The sequence below is a fragment of the Somniosus microcephalus genome, chromosome 3 (genome assembly GCF_052327205.1).
Source record: "Somniosus microcephalus isolate GS21.2 chromosome 3, FLI_Smic_1.0, whole genome shotgun sequence".
Lineage (NCBI taxonomy): Eukaryota > Metazoa > Chordata > Chondrichthyes > Squaliformes > Somniosidae > Somniosus > Somniosus microcephalus.
This window is the reverse complement of record NC_140989.1, coordinates 67,176,094-67,201,298: the sequence shown is the minus strand read 5'-3', so window position 1 is coordinate 67,201,298 and position 25,205 is coordinate 67,176,094. Positions and strand designations below refer to the sequence as shown.

At 43.1% G+C, this 25,205-nt stretch overlaps 1 protein-coding gene across 4 annotated transcripts in view; it reads right to left on the bottom strand.

Moving 5' to 3' along the window:
- The window catches only part of LOC147121118 (TNF receptor-associated factor 5-like), a 69,759-nt gene that overhangs the window by 33,451 nt on the left and 11,103 nt on the right, over positions 1–25,205 (bottom strand). For all 4 annotated transcript variants that reach the window (XM_085980915.1, XM_085980908.1, XM_085980907.1 and 1 more), the window contains exons 2-3: positions 5,136–5,388; positions 1,322–1,379 (exon numbers count right to left, since the gene is read on the bottom strand). In XM_085980915.1, the coding sequence (XP_085837041.1) occupies positions 1,322–1,379; positions 5,136–5,365 (288 nt within the window). In that variant the 5' untranslated portion in view covers positions 5,366–5,388. The remainder of the gene's footprint in view (positions 1–1,321; positions 1,380–5,135; positions 5,389–25,205) is intronic.

Here is a 25,205-nt window from a genome sequence, read left to right as displayed (position 1 = left end):
ACCACCTTCTCCAGGGCAATTAGGGATGGACAATAAATGATGGCCTCGCCAGCGACTCCCACATCCCATAAACAAATTTTTTTAAAGTTGCTTTTACTGCTTCTTCTAACCAAGGAGATTTAATGAATATTCTATCAAGCAACTACACTTTTGTTTTTAAGTTGGAGGGACTGGGGAAGTGGGATGTAATGTTTTAAAAAAATATTCCCAGGATGAGTTTGGTCTGCATTGTGTGAATTTCTCACTTCTGGCCGAGCCGCAATGTTGAGTTTATTCGTTTATGGAACTCAGTGTCAAACATTGTTCAGAGACTGTCGTAAAACAATTATTAACTCACCTTCTACATTATTTTCTCTCCCTCATTTAATTCTTCCTTCACCATTCCCAGGTCTTTGCAAATGTTGTTGCAGCATTAATTTGATGCCAAATCCTCATCAGCATAAATTTGGCACCAAATCTGTGCAGCCAGACTGACCCCCTTGAGATCCATGTAAATAGGTGAGTTCCATGCATGTCACCATGCCCTTTGAAACCACTCTATCTAATTGTTTACATGATCCTGAGCCCCTCCCCAGCCCACCCTCATCCCATGTCTATGGAGCTGTACTCGTAAGCAAATGTCATTGTGTTCAGCCAAATGAAGCACATCACACATATTGAGAATGCTAGTTTCTTTTAAAACTTGGAACACCATTGTTTATGTGTATAAGTGACATACACAGAACCAATCTAAGTTCCACAGGAAACTGGAATGTCACCACTAGAATAGGAATAATGTTACTAGCATGAGTGGGATGATTTTTGTTTGATGAAGCTTCACTTGAGTTGTTTTCAGTATAACAGCATCATAAAGGAGCTAAGCAATGTGATCTTCCCCCCTCTATTCCAATAGGATAACTACTCCTCGCCAACCCAACTGAGAGCAGGAACTCACTGCAAGGAACTGCAGAGGCAAACTGTATTCTTCCACTAGTGTAAGGACACAGTGAGCAACCAACATACACAAAATTATTTCATCAATCTAAACATTGTCTTGAAAGACACAGGGATTCCTTAAAACGCAAGGGAGTGAAATTCCTCTTAACAAAAAAAAGGGAGAATTTTTTTCACTTTTGCTTTTCTTCATAATTAACAAACCGCTGATCAAATTGCGACAAAGTACAGCTTTGACTTGCAGAAACTTTGCGAATGCAATTTCTTTAAAAGATCATTATGGAGAAAATATGGCACTGCTGTTTTTAATTAAGAGGAATTTCACTGTTCTTTCTGTTTATATTTTATGAAAAGATAACATGCTATAGTATATATAACTTTATCTTACCCAATTTGCGATAATCCTTTCCTGATCAATGGGACAAATGGCAATAGGTTTAGTCTCTCTAGGAAGCATTTTAAACACAGAAGAAAAGAATTAGATGAAAAAAATTAAAGCAGACAGTTTCAATTGTTCGTAACACCAGAAAATATCCTTGTAAATCTTCATATCATACATGGTTCTAATGCATACTCCCAAAAAAAACAGGATCCCCTCATATAATGCTTTCTACAACTTAGTCACCATTATTAACTGGAAGAATAACTCATATATATAATTTAATATAATCATTCTTATTGTGTTCCTACTACATTAAAAATATATACCAAAGGCCAGAGCTCCTGGGTGGGTCTGCTATTCTGAGTACAGTAACATAAAGGTGACAGCTTGATATCAGCATGATCAATATGTCACTGACAGGGAGCACATAAAGGATTGTGTTTGAGCCGATGTCTTACTTCCAGCTTATGTTGGAGGAGAAAAAAAAGTCATAAAATATGTATCTGTGAATTACCTGCATCAAAATTATATTTAGGGCTGAGGAGCAGAGATCAGGTTTGTGGTAGGGCAAGGTCCATCAAGAGCAGGCTGAGTGAGTGAGTGAGAGAGGAGTCCTGGTGAATGGGGCTGGTTATGGTCGAGGCAGTGCTGGTGGCAAGATGATTGGGAAGGTAGAAGGGTGTGAGGGAATGAGGCGACAGGAAGCTATCAAACTGAGTTAGAACCTACCGCCATTTTTCTATGTTTCCTGGGTTGGCTGTGGACATTGAAGTTACAAACTGTAATTATGGCTGAACGGGAGATGACTTTTTTTTCTCTACTACTATCTAATTGGCCCTTTTTAACCGTAAATACGCTAAAGCAACCAGAAAATTGGGACATGAGCCCGCACTGAAGCAATCAGACAGTTGAGACGACAGACACAAGAATATATTTAAATATAAATCTTCTGATTTTCAGTGTTGGACCCAATTAAACCTGGTAATTAGCTGAAAGCTAACTTCCAAATTTAGGACTAAACCTAATAAAATCCCAAAACATCAACTGCATGCTACAGTTCTGGTGTGAATCAAACAAGCGCTTTACTTGTTTGGCACAGGCACCTCTTCACCTTATCTCCATACCAGGTATAGCGTATCTTCAGCCCCTGTGTCACATTTGACAAGGTGCCACACAAAAGATTATTGCTTAAGATAAAAAATCACGGGATTGGGGGTAATATTCTGGCATGGATAGAGGATTGGCTATCTAACAGAAGGCGGAGAGTTGGGATAAATGGTTCATTCTCAGACTGGCAATCAGTAACTAGTGGTGTTCCGCAGGGGTCAGTGCTGGGTCCCCAACTCTTTACAATCTATATTAACGATTTGGAGGAGGAGACCGAGTGTAACATATCAAAGTTTGCAGATGATACTAAGATGGGAGGGAAAGTAGTGAATGAGGAGGACATAAAAAACCTGCAAGGGGACATCGACAGGCTAAGTAAGTGGGCAGAGATTTGGCAGATGGAATACAATACTGGAAAGTGTGAGGTTATGCCCTTTGGCAGGAAAAATCGTAGAGCAAGTTATTATCTTAATGGCAAGAAACTGGAAAGTACTGAAGTACAAAGGGATCTGGGGGTCCTGGTGCACGAAACTCAAAAGGTTAGTATGCAGGTGCAGCAAGTGATTAAGAAGGCCAATGGAATGTTGGCTTTCATTGCTAGAGGGATAGAATATAAAAATAGGGAGGTATTGCTTCAGTTGTACAAGGTATTGGTGAGACCGCACCTGGAATACTGAGTACAGTTTTGGTGTCCATACTTAAGAAAGGACATACTTGCTCTCGAGTCAGTACAAAGAAGGTTCATTCGGTTAATCCCGGGGATGAGGGGATGGACATATGAGGAGAGGTTGAGTAGATTGGGACTCTACTCATTGGAGTTCAGAAGAATGAGAGGCGATCTTATTGAAACATATAAGATTGTGAAGGGGTTGGATCGGGTGGATGCGGGGAGGATGTTCCCGATGATGGGTGAAACTAGAGCTAGGGGGCATAGTCTTAGAATAAGGGGCTGCTCTTTCAAAACTGAGATGAGGAGGAACTACTTCACTCAGAGGGTGGTAGGTCCATGGAATATGCTGCCCCAAAAAGCTGTAGAAGCTACATCATTACATAAATTTAAAACAGAAATAGACAGTTTCCTAGAAGTAAAGGGAATTAAGGGTTACGGGGAACGGGCAGGAATTTGGACATGAGTCTAGGTTCGGATCGGTCATGGCCCTGTGGGTAGCGGAGCAGGCCCAGGGGCCGTGTAGCCTGATCCTGCTCCTATTTCGTGTGTCTAATTCTGTTAGATTCAGGAGATGGTTCTGTGATAGTGGATTGGCGGTTAGGATCAGATCAGCCATGATCTTATTGAATGGCGGAGCAGGCTCGAGGGGCCGATTGGCCTACTCCTGCTCCTATTTCTTATGTTCTTATGTTCTTATATAGACAGTTGAATGAAGTTCCATGGGACAAGTGCTGAAGATGGAAATAATGATGCGCACCAACAAACTTTAGCATTTTACAGGATTGTATTTGTTCCATCCAAAATTATTTTGATAATTTCAAACAATTTTTTCTGATTACCAACATTCTGTTTAATTTTTGAAAAAACAAGTCTGTGCTTACTGATTTCACCTGATTTTTTAACCTGAATTCAGGGAAAAAATAAAGGCCTATACTTATATTTCTAAGTTAAGAGGATAACTTCAATTAATATCCCTCATGGAGTCTGGTAAGAGGTAAAGTTTTTATTTCATATTAGTGTAATTTTAGCAGAACAAAGATTCTTTTTCGATCTCATCGGTGATCATTTTGGGAAATAGTTCTGGAACTTGTTGATTCAAAAAATGGTGGTTTGAATTTTAACTTCTTATCTCAGGATATTTTGTGCTGCTCCTGACTAGGGTTTTGTTACTGCACTTGTAATAAAATGAGAAATTCACATTCTGTACTAAAACATTGACTGATTTCTTAACTAAAGCAAAGGAATTGAATGATATCTGGGTCGCCGGGAAGGCTGCGAATTCGCTTTGGGTTTGTTGCTGGAATTTTACTTCACCTTGGCTGGAGTTTGAAGGGTTGGGTGGCGGCATTTGTAAACTGAAGTTGAACAGATTTTCTAGCTTGGTTCAGCTCTCTGAATCCTAAGCACAGTCTATCCAAAAAAGAAAAATAATTAGCTCCGTCATCCAGAGTCAGAGACTCGTCACGAATCACCGAATTTCCTTTGTGAATAAACTTGAATGGATTTCTTCGCTCACATTTCCTCCCTTTTTCTTCTGTAGGTGTTGACTACATCGCAGCACCAAAACACAACGGAACTCCAGTTCCATTCTCCTACTCTGCTGAGTTGCAGATCTCAATCATGTTACTTGAGGTGATGCAAAACAGAGGCCAGACGGTTCTAACAGCAGGGCAGGGGGTAGTATAATTTGGAGGAAGAGTCATCAGGTCATTCTCCCATGCCTCTTAATGACCAATTTAACGGCAGCATTGGTGGAGACCTGCTCACCATTTGCACCGCAAGCCCTGAAGAGACCAGAATGAAAAAAATGGGGGAAACTGAAGACATCCCCACCTCCCTTTAAAAAAAAAGCAGTACCATGCTGACTATAAGCCAGATGTGCGAGGGACAATTCAATTCAACAGATGGTTACAATTGTTTACTTAAGTAAATATGTACAAGAAACCGACAACAAATCAAGTTAATTGTGGCTCCAATTGCACTAGCAATGTGCAAATTAAGATTTAACAACTTTGGAAGTGGATAATAAAAGTTAATACTTACATTATTTCCGCAATGCAATTCTCACAAAATCGATGTCCACATCCAGTCTGGTAAGGATTGCAAAGAACGAATGAACAAGTGACACATTTGTACCTATCTTCTAATGGTTCAACAAACTGAAGATTTAATCCATCCTGATACGGGTCAAATCCTAAAGAGAGTGATGTGCTGGAACTATCTTGACGAATGAACACACTTGATTTGACACCAGGGCTTTCTTCGGAGGCCATCAGAGTTATGTTGCTCAACAAATCTAATGATTGTTTAAAAAGTTATTATTAGTTAAAGTTAAACACAACCTGTATTTGATTCACCAACTGTTGAGTTATGCAATTGGAGGTTTCTTGATGGGATTCATGTGAAATGCAGTTTTTATTTTCATGAATTAAAAAGTATTCATTATGGGAGAGAATAAATATGGTATTTAACACTGCCCCATCAAGGAGCCTCTACTTCTACTTCCATATTTATATCATGAGAACTTTTGTTCTTCAATTTCATATTTACTCTTTACAGGCTATAGGGATAAATCTCCAGAAAGGACTGAATGGTCTGACTTATGTCATGGGTAATATGTTGGCCAGAATCCCCCCCAATAGCTCAGTAAACTCATCCAGTGAGTAATAAGGTGCACAAATTAGCAAGGTCCTTGGTTGAAGCCACAGTCTGTGCAGAGTTTGATTGATCTCAGTCAGGGCATCAGTTGGGCATTACAATTGGTTTCATTGGCCCTGGATTAGGGAGGAGAAAATTTCCCAGTGTATCCGTTCTTGGCCGGGAATTTCCTAAAAGCTGCTCCCAATCCACTGCCGTAACTTCACTGCAGCTCATTGAAGAATGCTTCAGCTGAACAATGCCTGCTCCCCTGCCTTAACAGTTACGTCCAACATCCCAGTCCTTACAACCTCAAATAAACTCCATCTGCCCAAGGGTCAACATTGATCTTCATGTTAACCAACATTGCAGGGTCACCAGCTACTACAGGAATACCCTCTGCACACAAAATTTCAAAAAGGATTATAATTAAAATGCCTAACTCTAATTAGAACACTGATGCAAACCCATAGTGCCTGTTTTAAGTGGTCTTTCTCCTTGTCTACCTCTTACAGGGTGCTCCCCTAATGGTTACAGCATGGTGACTGAAAGGCCAACAAGAAGTTAACAGCTTCAAGAGGGGAGGAGCAGAACCACTTATTTATTTAATGGCAGACACATACAATAGAATGGTTAGAGCTTTTTTATCTTTTCAGTCATTCTGTCATTCTGTTGATTTCAAAGCAGTAGCTCTGGTACAGAACAACAAATGGTCTAAGAAATTGTAATGGGATAGAGGAGGGGGTTGGGACAGTCGTTCTTAGCTGGTGTATCCATGCCAATAGCCAAATATATTTTTCAGTTCTGTATTTTCCAGTGCTTCCATTTTACATTTTTGTATTGTAAGTGCTGAACTCATTGAGGTTTTCCCCTATTGGTACAACTTAAAGGGACAAAAAATACACAAATTAAAAGTACTATTCAAGTATCTAAATCTCAGCACATTGGAGTCCATTTTAGTAATCTGCTTCATTTTATGGCATAGCTCACAATAAATACGCACACCATTATTGTGATAAATTCATTAAGTGGAACAAGGACTCAAAGAGGCGATATCGTAGAGTTAACACGAGTACTTTATTAACAACTGGGAAACACGTTTACAGACAGCCTGCATCAGCATCCTGGCATTCCACCTTGTGCTGACCTATACAGGAAGCAAACCTCTGACCTTAACAGGAAGCAAACCTCTGACCTTAGTAGCAGCATTGGCTACAGCACCACCTGGTGGATAACCTTAATCATAACATCCCAGATTACTATATCCCTCCCCCCTTAAGATTTCAGTATGAATTTCTTAACAAACAACCATTCCTGAGGGTCACATAAGGAGTCTCAATTCATCATGTTCCATACTTGACGAATCTAACAGTTCAGTATCAATCTCTCTGGTGGCTTGCGAGTCCTTTGTGAATGTCTAACAGTAAAGTCCCTGCTTGTTTGTGGTGAAGCCACCAGCTGCTCCTGAGCAGTGCTCAGAGTATCTGACTCTGCAACGATGGTTTCCTCTTGACGGGTAGGATCCTGTGGAATTATTTCTGTCCCTCGTGGTGGCACCACAGATGCACTTGGATAACTGGGGGCAACCCTGTCTTCAGTCATTGCATCTGGAACCTTCATTTCCATTTCCCCTTGTCTGGGAAGTATCTGATCTACATGTCTGCGTACTACCCTACCATCTCCCAACATGACCTTGTATGATACTGGACCTGTCATTGAGTCTATGAAGCCAGGAATCCACTTTGGTCCATAACTGAAATTCCTGGTAAGGATCGCATCTCCTTCTCCAAAACTTCGGCTCTTTGTTCTTTTGTCATGGTTCTCTTTTTGTTTGTTTTGTCTGTTTTCCATTTTCCTTTTTAGGTCTGGGTGGACAAGGTCAAGAGTGGAGCGTAGTCTACGACCTAATAACATCTCAGCAGGAGAGAGTCCTGTGGTGGATTGAGGTGTTATTCTGTAGCTGAACAGAACCCGTGACACTTTGGCTGCTAAACTCCCTTCTGCACTTTTTTTCATCATCTCCTTAAATGTTTGTATGGCTCTCTCCGCAAGTCCATTTGAGGACGGATGATATGGAGCCACGGTCACCTGCACTGTGCCATTTTTTCTCAAGAACTCTGTTGTCTCTGTACTCACAAAACAAGTGGCATTGTCACTCACCACGATCTCCGGTAGCCCTTGATTACTGAAGCTCCGACGCAGGCAGTCTATAGTAGTAGTGGCGGAAGCAAAATTTACAGGATAAACATCCATCCATTTGCAATGTGCATCAATGATTATGAGGAACATCTTCCCCATGAATGGACCCGCATAATCTAAGTGCAATCTTCTCCATGGTTTATCCGGCCACTCCCAGGGGTGGAGAGGAGCCGCTGCTGGTGCCTTCCGGTGTTCCTGACAAGTGCTGCATGTCTTGACTAGATTTTCGATCTCATCTAGCTTTGGCCACCACAAGTAACTCCTAGGCTTTCATACGCGAGACCCCAGGATGACACTGATGTAGTTGCTCTAGGATAGACTGTTGTGCTGGCCGTGGAATAATCACTCGTGCTCCCCACAACACGCAACCATCCTGCACACTCAGCTCTGTTTTTCTGACACTGTAGGGTGTGAAGTCAGCCCCTTCCGGATGCTGTGGCCATCCCCTCACCACATATTCTCGAACTCTAGACAGTACTAGATCTTTACCTGTCCATGTTCTTACTTGCTCTGCAGTCACAAGTGCCGTGTCAGTGTCCTCCAACATCAAAACTCTGTCCTCTGGAGCTGCACGGATAGGTGTGCCTGGCAGTGGAAGACGGCTCAAGGCATCTGCGTTCCCATGGTACTTGCCCGCCTTGTAGACGATGACATACTCATATGCCCTCAACGTCACTGCCCACCTCTGGATCCGGGGTGATACCATCTGTGGAACTGCTTTCATTTCGTTGAAAAGAGAGAGCAGAGGTTTATGATCGGTGCATATGGTGAACTTCCTGCCATATATATACTTGTGGAACCTCTGTAACCCAAACATTACTGCTAACCCCTCTTTGTCTAACTGGGAATAGTTTTTTCCCGCTGGTGTTAGAGTTCAGGACATAAACCCTATTGGTCTTTCAGTTCCATCTTCCATGCAGTGTGAAAGAACTGCCCCCACCCCGTAAGGTGAAGCATCACAAGAGAGAATGATGTCTTTCTCTGCATTGTAGTGAACCAGCACATCCGACGACAGCATCAGTTTCTTGGACTGTTCAAATGAAACCCCCTGCTCCTCTCCCCACTGCCACTGTGTCTCCTTGCACAGTAGTTTGTGAAGAGGTACTAACACAGTTGACAAGTTTGGTAAAAACCTGTTATAATAGTTCAGCAGTCCCAGGTAAGCTTTTAACTCAGCCACATTTGTAGGAGCAGGGGCGTCCTGCAGTGCTTGTACCTTCTCCTTGAGTGGATGGAGCCCGGTGGCATCCACTCTGTGTCCCAGGAACACTGCCTCATTCCCCAGGAAAGTGCACTTACTCCTCTTGAGCCGGAACCCTGCCCTCTCCAATCTCTGTAGTACCTCTCTCAGAGTGCTCAGATGCTCCTGGTCGGTTCGTCCCATCACCAGAATGTCATCAAGATAGATGGAAACATGTGGAATCCCTTGCAGTACACCTTCGATTGTCCTCTGGAAGATAGCTGGACTAGATGAGACACCAAACGGTAAGCGGTTATATGTAAACAAGCCCTTGTGTGAATTTATGGTGACATACTTCTTTGATTCGTCATCCAGTGTAATCTGCAAGTAGGCATGACTCATATCCAACTTTGTGAATTTCTTTCCTCCAGCCAGGTTTGCAAAGAGATCCTCTGTTTTGGGAATAGGATACTGCTCTAGTTTGGACACCCGATTGACAGTCAATTTATAGTCTCCACAGAGTCTTACGGAATTGTCCGGTTTTAGCACAGGTACTATGGGAGCTGCCCATTCCGAACATTTCACCGGCTCCAGTATGTTCTCTCTCAATAGACGGTCAAGCTCAGCCTCTACCTTTGGCTTCATGGCATAAGGCACAGGTCGTTGTTTAAAAAACCTTGGCGGTGCCTCCTTGTCTACATAAATCTTAGCTGGGGGGCCATTAAATGTGCCAAGTTCCTCCTTGAACACACTCTCATGTTCACTCAACACTTCTTGCAAAGTCAACTGTTTGCCCGCATCTATTTGATGTACTGCTCCCCAGTCTAATTTAAGTTCTTTTATCCAGCCCCGACCTAACAGGTTTGGTCTGGTACCCGATACTATAACTACAGGTAGCTGTTCCACTGTGTCCCTGTGTTGCACAGTTACCTTAGCTGTACCTAATGTCGCTACTCGTTCACCTGTATATGTATTAAGATGCAGGGAGCAAGGCTTTAACTCTGGAACTTTTGCACGGTTCCACAATTTTGAGTACTCTGCCTTGTTCATTATGGTCACGCCGCACCCTGTATCCACTTCAAAGTTCACCTTAGAGTCATTTACTGTCAGTTGCAATGTGATAGGAGCCACTTTTGGAATGTTCTCTAACATGCTATACATTATGAACATGTCCTCTTCTTCCTCAGCTTCCCCGCTGATGTGGTGTGCTCCATCTTTTTTCACTTCTCTCCCTTGGTTTTGCTGTCCTCCCCCTTTTGGTTTGGATTCCTCCACAGGTGATTTCGCCCTGCAAGCTCATTTTATGTGTCCTTGTTTCCCACACTTGTAGCACTTTTCCTCCAGAAACCGGCATTCACTCACCAGGTGATCGCCCTTGCATCTATAACATGCCTTCACATGCTCATGTTGTGGTTTCTGATGCATGTTCAACTTGTGCACAACAACCTGACCTGCAACTTGCGTAGCATTAGCCCTGTCTGAACCCTGTATTTCTTTTACATCTCGGTTCGCTGTCTCTATGGCTTGAGCAAGTTCCAATGCTTTTTCATAAGTAAGCCCTGTAGTGTATGTACCTTGAAGAAGGAACTATATTCTGCAGCCCCTGTATACTGCAGTACCAGTAGTGACCACCCCTGTATATAAGCCTGTGCAGTAACTTTGTATAGTAGTTCCAGTTTTGCCTCCATTCAGTAAACACCTGTTATAACCAACTTCTGCAGTCCGTGTCTCAATTACACACGGACATTACATTGGCGACGAACAGATCTGAACTTACCTACAGTTCTGCACCACCTCACGGGGATCCATCCCCGAAGCGAATTTATTGGAGGTCGAAGCCAGAAGGAAGAAATCCAAAAAGAAAAAAAAACAAACAGAAGAAACGGGCGTCGACCGTGGGCAACCGCCCTCTGATTCATCGAATTCGAAGATTTGCAGGAGAGGCTGTCGAGAGCTGGGCTTGGTTATCCAGTCTATGGTGTTCCAGCTAATCGGGCTGGTGGCAGGCAGTACACTGATCCTTCCTGGGCTGCGGCGGGCTAGAGCTCGATCGGGTGGCTTTTCAACGGGGCCGAGCAGCGTTGTCAGGAAGAGAGAGAGAGAGAGGGTGGAGCACACAGGGCGCGGCTGGTGCTACGAAGCCGGGCAGCGTACAGACCCAAAAAGAGGGAGGGAAGTGTCCCATAGGGTCTGCTCTGACGACGGGAACAGTAATTAAAATAAAAGAAAAAGAAATTAGAAGCGCAGAAAGCCGCGAGGAGCTGCAGTTTGCCACGGGGACCGCGGAGAGCGGCGTTGGCAGCAGCGCGGGGGGAAGCGTGCGAAGACCATAGGGCGTCGCCATCAAGGTATAAAAACGCCAGCAACAGTGCTGGCAGCAGTGGAAAAGACAGAAAGCGCGGGAGGCGCCATCTCAATCCAGCGGGGAAGAAGGCAAAGCGCGGGAGGCGCCATTTTGTTCAATCGGGGAAGAAGGCAAAGCGCGGGAGGCACCATCTTAGATCTCCAAGATGCCGAAGACTGGCAATATCACTGCCTTCGATAATGCAATAGAAGACTGGACCACGTATGTGGAAAGAGTCGAAGTATATTGCAAGGCAAATGAAGTAGCCGATGAGAAAAAGGCATCGGTACTACTAAACTTAATGGGCGCAAGAATGTACGGCCTATTGCGGAACCTGATCACTCCAGTCAAACCGATGGAGAAGAGTTTTAACGAAATTGTTCATATCCTACAGGAACACCTAAATCCTACACCGCTGCTGATAGCAGAAAGATTTAAATTCCACAGGAGAAATCAGCATAAAGATGAGAGCAATGCTGATTACCTTACGGAACTACGCAAGCTATCAAAGCACTGCTAGTTCGGAGCAGGACTGGAGGACTGGCAGATACCCTACGGGACAAATTTGTCTGTGGACTGCTGAGTGAAGGAACCTAGAAGAGGTTACTCTCAGAGAAAGAGCTGACGCTAGATAAGGCTTTCAGCGTGGCAGTATCGTACGAAGCAGCAGCAAGGGGAGCTGCGGAAATACAGCAAAAGCCACAGGAATACGGCACCCATGAAATGACACGGGGATTTGAAAAATGTTATCGCTGCGGCAGAACAACCCATGACCAGAAGGACTGCTGGTCTAAGGACAAAACATGCAGGCAATGCAGAAAGATGGGACACATTGCACGAGTTTGCAGGTCCGGGAAGAAGACTAACGACAACAAAAAGACTACTAAGGAAAAGTACAGGAAAGTACAAAAGATGACGGACAGTAGTTCCGAAGACCAGAAGAGCGATAGTGAATCCGGGAACAAGAGACTAAGCTGTCTCAAACTACACAACTTAATCACAAAAGAGGATCACCGAACCATTTGGGTCACCCTCACGATAGCAGGGTCCCAAGTCAAAATGGAATTGGATACAGGATCAGCTCTGACCGTCATGAATCGACGAGACTACGAGCGGCTATTCTCACACATACCCTTGAAAGACACATCCATTGTCTTGAAGACATATACGGGGCAGAAAGTATACCCCAGAGGGAAAATAAGGGTGCCTGTCGAATACAACGGCAAGGAAATACAGAAATTGTATCTGTACATACTACAAGATGGTGGACCACCGTTATTGGGACGTGAATGGATCAGAAAGATAAGTTTGGACTGGCACTCCATTCAGGCACTGACTGTGGCTGGTAAAAAGGATGACGACGTCACACCTGGACGATTGTCAAAAATCTTGGCTAACGCTAAAGAGGTATTTCAACAAGAACTGGGAACTCTTAAAGGCGTAACCGCCTCGATAAAAATAGAAGAGAATGCAATTCCCAAGTTTTTCAAAGCGAGACCGGTACTGTATGCAATTCGCCCAGCCGTCGAGGCAGAGCTGGAGAATCTGGAGAATGCAGGCGTGTTAACTAAGGTAGACTGGAGCGAGTGGGCGACACCCATCGTTCCTGTCATGAAGAAAACGTTAAACAATAAGTCTGAGGAGCCAAGGAAGGTTCGCATCTGTGGGGACTTCAAGGTGACTGTGAACCCAGTCCTTCACACAGTAGAGTATCCTCTTCCGAGGACAGAAGATATTTTTGCCTCACTATCTGGAGGGAAACGTTTTACAAAAATTGACCTAGCGCAAGCATATTTGCAGATGGAGGTTGAAGAATCCTCTAGGAAATATCTCACGATAAACACTCACAAAGGTCTTTACCAGTATAATCGACTGGTATTCGGAGTTGCATCACAGAATCACACAGAAACCCCACAGTGCAGATAGAGGCCATTTCGGCCCATCGAGCCTGCACCGACACATATCCCACCCGATCCCCGTAACCCCACGTATTTAATCCCCCCTAACACTAAGGGTCAAATTATCATAGCCAATCAACCTAACCCACACATCTTTGGACTGTGGGAGGAAACCGGAGCAAACACGGGGAGAATGTGCAAACTCCACACAGACAGTCACCCGAGGCCGGATTCGAACCCGGATCCCTGGTGCTGTGAGGCAACAGTGCTAACCACTATGCCACCGTGCTGCCCAGCTCCGGCTATATGGCAAAGAGCGATGGAACAAGTCCTACAAGGGATTCCGGGGACTCAGTGTTACTTGGACGACATCCTAGTGACAGGTGAAAATGACAGTGAACACCTTGCCAACCTAGAGCAGGTGCTCACTAGACTAAGAGAACATGGGCTACGAGCCAATCGCCCCAAGTGCGAGTTTTTTAAGAAACAAATATCGTATTGTGGCCACGTGATTGATGAAGAGGGGTTACATAAGTCCCCTGACAAAATTGAAGCGGTAGTTAAGGCTCCAGCGCCTGAAAATGTGTCGCAACTGAGGTCATTCCTCGGATTGGTGAATTACTACCATAAGTTTTTGTCGAATTTGTTGACAATTCTGCACCCACTGAACGCCCTGCTACAAACTGGAGTAGCATGGAAATGGAGTGATGAATGTAAGCGGGCCTTTCAGAAGTGTAAAGGCCTGATCACTTCAAGAGAAGTATTGGCTTACTACAACCCATCACTACCGATAAGACTGGCGTGTGATACGTCTCCCTATGGCGTTGGAGCGGTACAGTCACATAAATCCCTTGATGGTTCAGAGAGGCCGATAGCTTTTGCGTCACGCTCGTTAACTGCAGCCGAGCGTAACTACGCCCAGATTGACAGAGAGGCCCTCAGCCTGGTGTGGGGGGTGAAGAAGTTCAATCACTACCTGCACGGACAGAAATTTACTCTACTAACTGATCATCAACCTCTTGTCTCCATTTTCAACCCTAAGAAGGGCGTCCCGATAATGACAGCACAACGGCTACAGAGGTGATCCCTTTTCCTAGGGGCACACCAATATGACATAGAGTACAAAGGAACTAAACAGCATGGGAATGCTGATGGATTGTCGCACCTACCGTTGCCGACGGTGGACGAAGCACCTGCAGTGGGTCCTGTGGAGATATTCCACTCGACCATAGTCGAATGTCTACCTGTGACGAATGCAAACATAGAAAAGGAAACACAAAATGACCCGACACTTTCCAGGGTCTATGATTTAACGGTGAAGGGATGGCCAGCACATGGCGAACCACTGTTGCCAGCATTCTCGCCGAGAAGAGAACAGCTGTCAGTGTGCCGAGGAACCTTGATGTGTGGATCCAGAGTAGTAATTCCACCCAAATTGAAGGATAGAGTGCTCAATGAGCTTCATGAGGGTCATCTGGGAGGGGTAAAAATGAAGAATTTAGCCAGAGCGTTTGTGTGGTGGCCGGGAATCGATAGAGAAATCGAAGAGATGACCAAGAGCTGTACAGGATGCCAGAAGGTCCAAAACGCCCCACCACAAGCCCCTCTACATCCATGGGAGTGGCCCTCGTCTCCATGGCAAAGGGTACACATTGATTTTGCTGGTCCATTTATGGACTTGATGTTTTTAATTGCGGTGGATGCACATTCAAAGTGGCCAGAGGTAATAAAAATGTCCTCAACCACCACAGAAAAAACTATCACAGTCTTACGAACCATATTCGCCAGAAATGGGCTGCCTGAACAGATTTGCTCTGACAATGGACCACAGTTTGTGTCTGAAGAGTTCCGGAGGTTCTTAAAGAACAATGGTGTTAAGCATTACACATCCGCCCCATATCATCCAGCCACCAATGGATTGGCTGAGAGGTTCGTTCAAACATTCAAGAAGGCTATCAAGGCAATGTGTAATGAAGACATACCCCTACAACACAAGGTGGATAACTTCTTGTTTGCCTACTGGAATGCGACACATGCGGTTACCAACCAAACTCCAGCCATGATGTTCTTCAATCGAAGACTAAGATGCCGCTTGGATTTGGTTAAGCCAAACATCAGAAGAGATGTGGAGAACAGGCAGTTTCAGAATATGAATGAAAGGCCAACCAGGAGTTTCAAGATAGGTCAACCAGTTTTGGCCCGGGACTACCGCACAGAGAAATGGCAGCCAGGAACGATCTGCACACGGCAAGAACCTCTAATGTATACCGTGGACGTTGGAGAGAGCATTGTAAGACGCCATGCTGACCAGATTCTAGAGTCACTGGAAAACGTCAAATCTACACCACGATCCTATACACCTGGTGATGAAACCGAAGTACCAATTGCATCTACCTCAGAATCAGTGATATTGGAAGCAGACGAACCAAACAACGACGTTGATCCCGAATCAACTTTGCCAGAAGAACCTGATACCCCAAAGAGGCGTTATCCGGACAGAATCAGGAAGCCTCAACGACTGAATTTATAATTGATTAACTTCAGCTAATGTATATAGCAACTGTAATTGTAAATATGTTATTTAATTATTAATCGAATGTTATGTACTGTTTAGCTAAAAGGGGAGGAATTGTAGTGTATGTACCTTGAAGAGGGAACTATATTCTGCAGCCCCTGTATACTGCAGTACCAGTAGTGACCACCCCTGTATATAAGCCTGTGTAGTAACTTTGTATAGTAGTTCCAGTTTTGTCTCCATTCAGTAAACACCTGTTATAACCAACTTCTGCAGTCTGTGTCTCAATTACACACGGACATTACAAGCCCAGTCTCGGATAATAATCTACGCTGCATTCGGTTGTCCATAATTCCGCAAACTAGCCTATCTCGCAGCATTTCCTTCAGGTTGTTCCCACAATTGCAATCTTGTGCTAATTTACGCAACACCGCTACATATTCCATTACGCTCTCTTCCTCTTTCCTGTTCCTTGAATTAAACTTGAACCGCTGTACAATCTCACTAGGCTTAGGGTTGAAATGTTCTTTTAGCAAAGCCACTAATTCAACAAATGATTTGTCTCCAGGCTTTTCAGGACTGAGCAGATTTTTCATCAAACTGTAGGTTTGGCTTCCCACTGAACTAAGTAGAATGGCTTTCCTTTTTCCGGCATCATTTATTTCATTTGCTTTGAAAAAAATAACCGAAGACTTCACAGTATTCTTCCCAGGTTTGTGCTTGAATATCAAAAGCGGAAACCGTTCCTACCATGGCAGCCATGCTCTCTTCCAGCTTGTAGCTAACTTTAGCTCATGATTTTGTTGTTTAAACGTCCAGGCAGACTTTTCTTCTTTATGCAGGGTCCTTAAGTTGCCTCGTCGCCAAATGTGATAAATCCATTAAGTGGAACAAGGACTCAAAGAGGCGATATCATAGAATTAACACGAGTACTTTATTAACAACTGGGAAACACGTTTACAGACAGCCTGCATCAGCATCCTGGCATTCCACCTTGTGCTGACCTATACAGGAAGCAAACCTCTGACCTTAACAGGAAGCAAACCTCTGACCTTAGTAGCAGCATTGGCTACAGCACCACCTGGTGGATAACCTTAATCATAACATCCCAGATTACTATAATTATTAATTACTTAAGTTGTCCTTTTTATGCTCTAATTAAATCCCCTGGGCACCCCAGCTGCTCACTGCTACTACTCCACCTACTGAAAACTCACAATCCCTGTTACATCGAGCTGTTTCATTAGCCATACTAAATTTTGATCAACAGAACTGTGTAGAAAACCAGCACAATTATTACGAAATAAAAGCAGAAAATGAGGGGAAATGCTCAGCAGGTCTGTCAGCATCCAAAAGGAAAATGGCAGGCGATATTTTGGGAGAAAATCCTTCATCAGAGCATCTTTATCTCTAACATTATTAGGAAGACATTTACCCGTCAGGCTGACAAAGGATTAAGTAGCTGTGTCAAACAGATCAGGAAGGTTTCTCGTTTCATTCCTGATCTGTGCTGGCAGCTGATTTCAGCCATCATGGCAGTAGGGGTACTATAATTGACCTCATTGCTGCAGGTCAAGGAGGGGATACTCGACCAGGAAATCCCATTCTTGATAGCTGCCCAGTAACTCCCCAGTAGAAGTATGCATGTGGGTGTCAGGTGAGCATAGGGTTGAAATTACCAGTGACAGATACCCCCCCCCCCCCACCCGTGTTGAAATAGTCTTCTGAAGCTCATCATCAAGGTTCACACATGAATAATGGATACTTGGGGTGAGATGCTGGTGGGCACACAGAACCTGTAGAACTCTACCCTAACGAAGAGTCAACAGCTTCAAGAGGAGAGGAGAGAAATTTGCCAAGAAAAGTAATAAAGGAAACAATTAAGAGAAACGCATTGAGTGATAAACATCTCTATTTCACAACCTGTGCACTGCCAGGAACATCTGACTAATTTCAACCAGGTAACTGATAAAATCTTTAGAAAAGTCCCACATTCACACTTATGCCCAACATCACATACTGAAACTCAAACCACTTAGTTCAAACAGTTATTTTCACATCATTGTATCTCCACAAACTTTGGGCTGATTATTTTGGGTCATTTTTTAAAATTCAAATGATTAATTCTTAAAATAAAACAAATGATTAATTCTTAAAATAAAACAATGTGATATTGGTACTTTATTTACCAAGTCATTTTTAAGATCAGGAAAATCAACTTCTCAGAGCCAATCATCATTTCAATAAATTAATTGTTAAACTTGTGGAGAAAAGGCAGTTGTTTCTGTTTTTAGTGGCATCAACAAATCCTAGAAATTAGTCATTTGATTCATTGAAAAAATTGGTTTCTTTCAGTCATTTGTCGATAAGTTTTCTCGCTGCAAGATGTTGTGGAGAAGTAACCAAGATGGTAATAACTAAGGGTGTAGTTATACTGCTGTGCTTGTGTGATGAGGAGTTTTGGGTGTACATCGATGCAAAAAGAGGTATCATAGCTCAATAGTCAGATCTCGATCTGATTTCTGAGTGCACCAAAGCAAGCCGTGTGAGACTCTCTCCAGGTCATCTCACTTTGGTCTGAATCGCATTGCAGCCAGTAAATACTGGTCTCAGATCACCAGCTGTAGTATAACTACAGCCTAAGAGACTTGTAGATCAGACTGAAGAAATCATTAAGCCAGTCTGTTTATATACTGCAAGGTTAATCAACAAGTTTTGAGTTGATTAAAAATAATCTACTGACAAACCCTAGATTGATCTGGCCAAAACTTGTCAAGGAAATATAAAACAGGCTAGATTTTTTTTGTTGTCCTCCACTTTACCAACAAAGGAATCATTGTCACCAGCTTCACATTAGATAGTCCGCTGTATGTGACAAGACAGTAAAACATCAATGGGGTGAAATATCATCAGACATCACAAGAATGTCTGTTTTGAAGAAGGGTTCGACCCGAAACGTCAACTCAAATTTCTGTCCACGGATGTTGCCTGACCTGCTGAGTTTTTCCAGCATTTTCTGTTGTTATTTCGGATTTCCAACGTCCGCAGTATTTTGCTATCATCACAAGAATAAAGCTCAAGTGGCTTATCTCAAGGTTCCTGTCTTGTAACACACTGCAGACATTGTAATTTTGTGTAACATATTCAAGTGTAACTTTTATGGTTCTAATTCTCTGTTTCACACTTGTCAACAGGGGCATTCTGAATGGCTGCATTGGTGGCCAGCTCCTGTAGATAACATCACATGAACAGAAGTGGTATTTTACTGTGTGATTTGTACAGTAATATCAGGATTTATTTCACTGCATGGTACAATGGAATATCACAACTTTCAGGTTACACATAAATGACATCAATATCACAGTATACAGTGGAAATGGATCATATCAAAGTGACCTATATTTCCCTATTCAACATACTTTAAAGAAGGGAATAACTATGAATGATAATTAATTATCTAGCACACACCTCGAAGATTATTTAAGTTATAGTTTTAAAAATGTATTTTAGTCTTCACCTACGTTTATTAGGGCTGGAGTGAGACAGATAGTGACAGGATTTATCGATCAGTGTTTTAAGGGCAAAATGTGGAAGGAAAGATCAGTGCTATGGGCGGTGGGGGTGAATTTGTGAAGGCAAAGGTTAATCTAGCCCCGGGGAAGTGCTTCAGACCTTAAACATGCATTGTTCCCTATAAATGTACAGCATACCAACAGTCTTAAAGTACCATTGTACACAAGCACTGTATATATAAACTGTGCAAAATATGTAAAGGTAAACTTACTTCCATTTCCATTAAAATAGTGGACAAAAGATTTTCAAACAAATGTATTGAGCAGCATAATTTCAAAGCAAGAGAGTCCATTTTTGTTCTCTTAAATAGATTATAGTACTGAAAATATTGGCTTACAGTCCAAGAGTATTGCCAAAGTGATAATAGCCACACTGGATCTGATCTAAATTCTGTTTTGTAACCATATATACTAAATAAGTGTGCACCATCACCATTAATGTACAATGGCAACAGTAACATTTTAGTCAGTTGGTGCAGAATTTGAAACCATTGCTTCTCTGTCAAACAATCAGCTTTATTAACATCGCGCTAAGCCTAAATATATATAGTAAAAAATCCCAATTCTTCTCTTCTAGTGATATCCAACAGCTATGCTTGCTTCTGCCCTGCAGCCCACCAGGAAATAGTTTAAGCCAATTTAAAAGATATACAGTACATGGACCTCCTTAGAAAATGTGTCCAAATTTGTTTAGACGTTTCCTCAAGGTCCATGTTCCAAAGCCAATAAGATTTGCTGATCCATCAGTTGAAGTTCTTGCTAGTTAACAAGATAAGAGTCCTGTGGGATTTTTGGGATGTGGGCATCATTGGCAAGGCCAGCATTTATTGCCCTTGAGAAAGTGGTGGTGAGCATCTTCTTGAACCGCTGTAGTCTTTGTGGTGAAGGTCATAGCAGTTGTGTACAACTGAGTGGCTTGCTAGGCCATTTCAGAGGGCAGTTAAGAGTCAACCACATTGCTGTGGGTCTGGAGTCACATATAGGCCAGACCAGGTAAGGACATTAGTGAACCAGATGGGTTTTTACAACAATCCAATAGTTTCATGGTCACCATTACTGATATTAGCTTTTTGTTCCAGATTTAATTTATTTAATTAACTGAATTTAAATTCCCCAGCTGCCGTGATAGGATTTGAACTCTCATCTCAGGATCATTAGTCCAGACCTCTGGATTACTAGTCCCATAAACTAACCACTATGCTACCGTTCCCGTTAGCAGGGAGATTTTGGGTTAGATAAGGAACTGGTTGTATTTTCATAGACAGATGGCTATTATTAACAGTAGTTAGAGGAACTGGTTACTAGTGGAGTCCTGCAGGGATCAATACTAGGGCCGTTGTTCTACACCATATTTATCAATGAGCTGGATGAAGATGTCAGAACATAAGAACATAAGAAGTAGGAGCAGGAGTAGGCCATACGGCCCCTCGGGCCTGCTCCGCCATTCAATAGGATCATGGCTGATCCGAATCTAGACTCACGTCCACTTCCCTGCCCTCTCCCCGTAACCCCTAATTCCCTTATCTGCTAGGAAACTGTCTATCTCCATTTTAAATTTATTTAATGTTGCAGCTTCCACAGCTCTCTGGGGTAGCAAATTCCATAGATTTACTACCCTCTGAGTGAAGAAGTTTCTCCTCATCTCAGTTTTGAAAGCGCAGCCCCTTATTCTTAGATTATGCCCCCTAGTTCTAGTCTCACCCATCAGTGGGACCTATATGCAATTTCACAAATGATGCAAACATTTGTGTGGTTGGTAGGAGGTTAGATGAGATAAATAGATTACAGGCAGATCTAGATGCAATGGGGGAATGAGCCCACGTCACTTAATATAGATAAGTGTAGTGCTAGACATGTTGGTAGGGACAATGCCAAGTACGTGCACACTATGCAGGGTTGTGAGCTTAAGGCTGTTGAGTAGAAAAAAGACCTAGGTGTTATAGGGTACATGAATCTCCAAAGCTCCAAAGCTGTGAGGCTATTGCAAAAGCAAATAGAGGGTTAGAATGTATAGCCAGGTCAAATCAAAAAATACTATACTGTCTTTGTTTAAGTTCTTGGTTAGGTCTCATTTAAAATACTGTGCCCAGTTTTGGTCCCCTCACATGATGGGTGATATGGAGCCCCTAGAAAAGATAGTTGGCTCAGTAGAAGGTCCTTAGTTACCATGATAGGCTTATAGAGCTGGGGGGTTTTAATCTAGAAAAGTGTAGATTTTGAGGAGATTTCATGGAGGTCTTTAAATTAATGAAAGGATTATATTTGGTCCATGTAGATAGGCTATTTGAGTTTGATAGGTTAGGGAAGACAAGGGGACATATAAGCATAGAAGCTCAAGAAGCTCGGCACCATCCAGTACAATTGGCACCTCATCCACCACCTTAAACATTCACTCCCTCCACCACCGGCGCACCGTGGCTGCAGTGTGTACTATCTACAAGATGCACTGCAGCAACTTGCCAAGGCTGCTTTGGCAGCACCTCCCAAACTCGCGACCTCTACCACCTAGAAGGACAAGGGCAGCAGGTGCATGGGAACACCACTAACTCCAAGTTCCTCTCCAAGTTACACACCATCCTGACTTAGAAGTGTATCGCTGTTCCTTCATCGTCGCTAGGTCAAAATCCTGGAACTCCCTCACTAACAGCGCTGTGCAGTCATTAGCGAACATCCCCATTTCTGACCTTATGTTGGAGGGAAGGTCATTGATGAAGCAGTTGAAGATGGTTGGGCCTAGGACACTGCCCTGAGGAACTCCTGCAGCAATGTCCTGGGGCTGTGATGATTGAACTCCAACCACCACAGCCACCTTCCTTTGTGGTAGGTATGACTCCAGATAGTGGAGAGTTTCCCCCCCCGATTCCCATTGACTTCAGTATTACTAGGGCTCCTTAATGCCACACTCGGTCAAATGCTGCCTTGATGTTGAGGGCAGTCACTCTCACCTCACCTCTGGAATTCAGCTCCTTTGTCCATGTTTGGACCAAGGATGTAATGAGGTCAGGAGTCGAGTGGTTTTGGCTGAACACAAACTGGGCATCAGTGAGCAGGTTATTGGTGAGCAAGTGCCACTTGATAGCACTGTCGATGACACCTTCCATCACTTGCTGATGATTGAGAGTAGACTGATGGCGCGGTAATTGGCTGGATTGGATTTGTCCTGCTTTTTGTGGACAGGACATACCTGGGCAGTTTTCCACATTGTCGGATAAATGCCAGTGTTGTAGCTGTACTGGAACAGCTTGGCTAGAGGCGCGGCTAGTTCTGGAGCACAAATCTTCAGCATGACAGCCAGGTTGTTGTCGGGGCCCATAGCCTTTGCTGTATCCAGCACGCCATTCAAGGCATTTCAATAGTTAGCCAGACAGTGAGATGTCGTTTTCGCAAAGCTAATGGCAGAGCGGCACAACTCAGACTGCAACTTTTGGATATCTGCCCCTCGCCTGAAGTTGCTGTACCATTTGTGCATAAATAACGGAGCGTGCCATTAGCCTCACCATTATTTTTTTTACAGAATAATCTGGGCCAATATAAGTTGATACTTAATAGGTATAAGCAGAGTTACAAGCATAAGAATTTCTCAGTCTAACTTTGTCACTATTGCTTCGAGACACAAACATCATGGTACAGTTACTATTCTGCCTGTGCACATCATTTGGTTTGTTTCATTGTTGTTTTGATTAGGCATAGTGTTATACACAACAGCAGAAATATTTCAATGTTTAATGTAAAATAAAGCTTTTTAGAGGATCTTGCATGTGTAGATTTTCCTTCATTCTTCCTATTGAGAGAACTTTAGTACTTTGGCCTATTTGAACTGCCTTAAAAATAAACTCAGAGTTCACTTGATTGTTCAAGATTAGAAGGAGGCCTATGACTAATCAAACGGTTCTAGAATTACAATTTAGCTCTATTTCAAGCCAAATAATTTTACTCAAGGTTTATCAACTACAAGTGCTTTAGTTGCTCAAATACTTTGTAAAATGAATGATCATATAAAGTTGCTTGTTGTGACTTGTTTTTGTGAATTAGCAAATAACCTTTACAGAAGTATTTTTTTAAATTTCACAACCACAATCAAAGCAACCATAAACAAGCATTTTAAAACCTCCTGCCTTCAAGAGAAACACCATTATGGGTCTCAAATTCACCAAAGAGCAGCATTCATTCACACAGCAGTTAGTTGGCTCTAACTTTTCTAGTATGTGATGCCCCTTGATTGGAATTTTGGATTGAAAAAAATATTGATCCATGACAGACCTTTTCTATGACCTTTTGATACTCTGAGGTAACTCAAAGTGCCAAGGCTGCAGGAAGAAAACTTTCAAAATCCAAGTCCTCCTACAAGTTTTGTTTTTGTTATATGACTCCAACACATGCGTTCAGTACTGCACAATATAGTCCCAGAACATGAATTTGCATGCATAATTTCATACATAGAAGTATTTATAGGGAATTACCAAGAAAAGACCAACCAATGAGACATTCTTTCTAAGTATCTGCTGAGTGCTTGTTAGAACTTAGGAAGTACTCAGAGTCCAGGTACAAATAAAAAGTTATTCCATGATTGTGATAGTGACCTAGAAATTGGATAAGGCCCGAAAATGGTTGGGGGCACCACCCAGCGCTATTTTCCTGCGCCCGTTCGAAGTGATGCAGGCAGCTCGCAAAATTCATGCTGCCTGCTCATTTACATGATTGCCACGCTGATTCAGCGCTAAACGCGCTGCTCATTGGCTTAGCGCTCAACAGGGGGTCAATATCAAGTGCAGTCTACTGGCCAATAAAGTTTGGCCTATACTCTCTGCACTACTTAAAGGGGAGGTGCTTTGTCGCAAAAGCACCTCATTATCATTGTGGACAGAGCCGTGGCCCAACTGCCAAGAGAAAGGGGAAGGAGATTTTCTGATGCGGCACTGGGGAGTCCAAAGACCCCGTGAGGTCCTTTAGCCGCAGGGGGGCAGGAGGCCTTCAAGGTTGAACACAAGAAGGATCTGGGAGGAGATCGCTCAATGGATGTATATTTGCTCTACCTTTTGGACAATTAATGCTAAGAGTTGCTGGTTTCCAAAGATGTCACTTATATTAGATTAGATTTTTTTAAATAGGAAAAGTGCACATTTTCCTGAAGTGAACACCACATGGAATATTTCACAGAATCACAGAATCACAGAAACCCCACAGTGCAGATAGAGGCCATTTCGGCCCATCGAGCCTGCACCGACACATATCCCACCCGATCCCCGTAACCCCTACACCAACACATATCCCACCCTATCCCCGTAACCCCACGTATTTAATCCCCCTAACACTAAGGGTCAATTTATCATAGCCAATCAACCTAACTCGCACATCTTTGGACTGTTCTAAATTCTCCTGACTTTATCATTTTAATATAATTTGATTTTTATATTTGTTTTCAAATCAATTTGGGTGGGCCAGACCCTCAACAACAACTTGCATTTATATAGCACATTTAATGTAGCAAAACGTCCCAAGATGTTTCACAGCAGTGTTGTCAAACCGAACCAAATAAGGAGATATTAAGGCAGATGACCAAAAGCTGTTTTAGCCATGTGCACTATTTTTAGTAGACAACTTCTTACACACAATACAGGTAAAAGTACTTCACGTCAACGTTCCCTCTAAGCTGCACGCCCGCATGGCCGTGCAGCTGTCTGCAGGTCCCACGCAGCCCGGGACTGGCTTTTCCAATGTGAAATTTTGTGCATGCACGAAACTTTGAATGGGCCGCGCAGCCCCTTAAA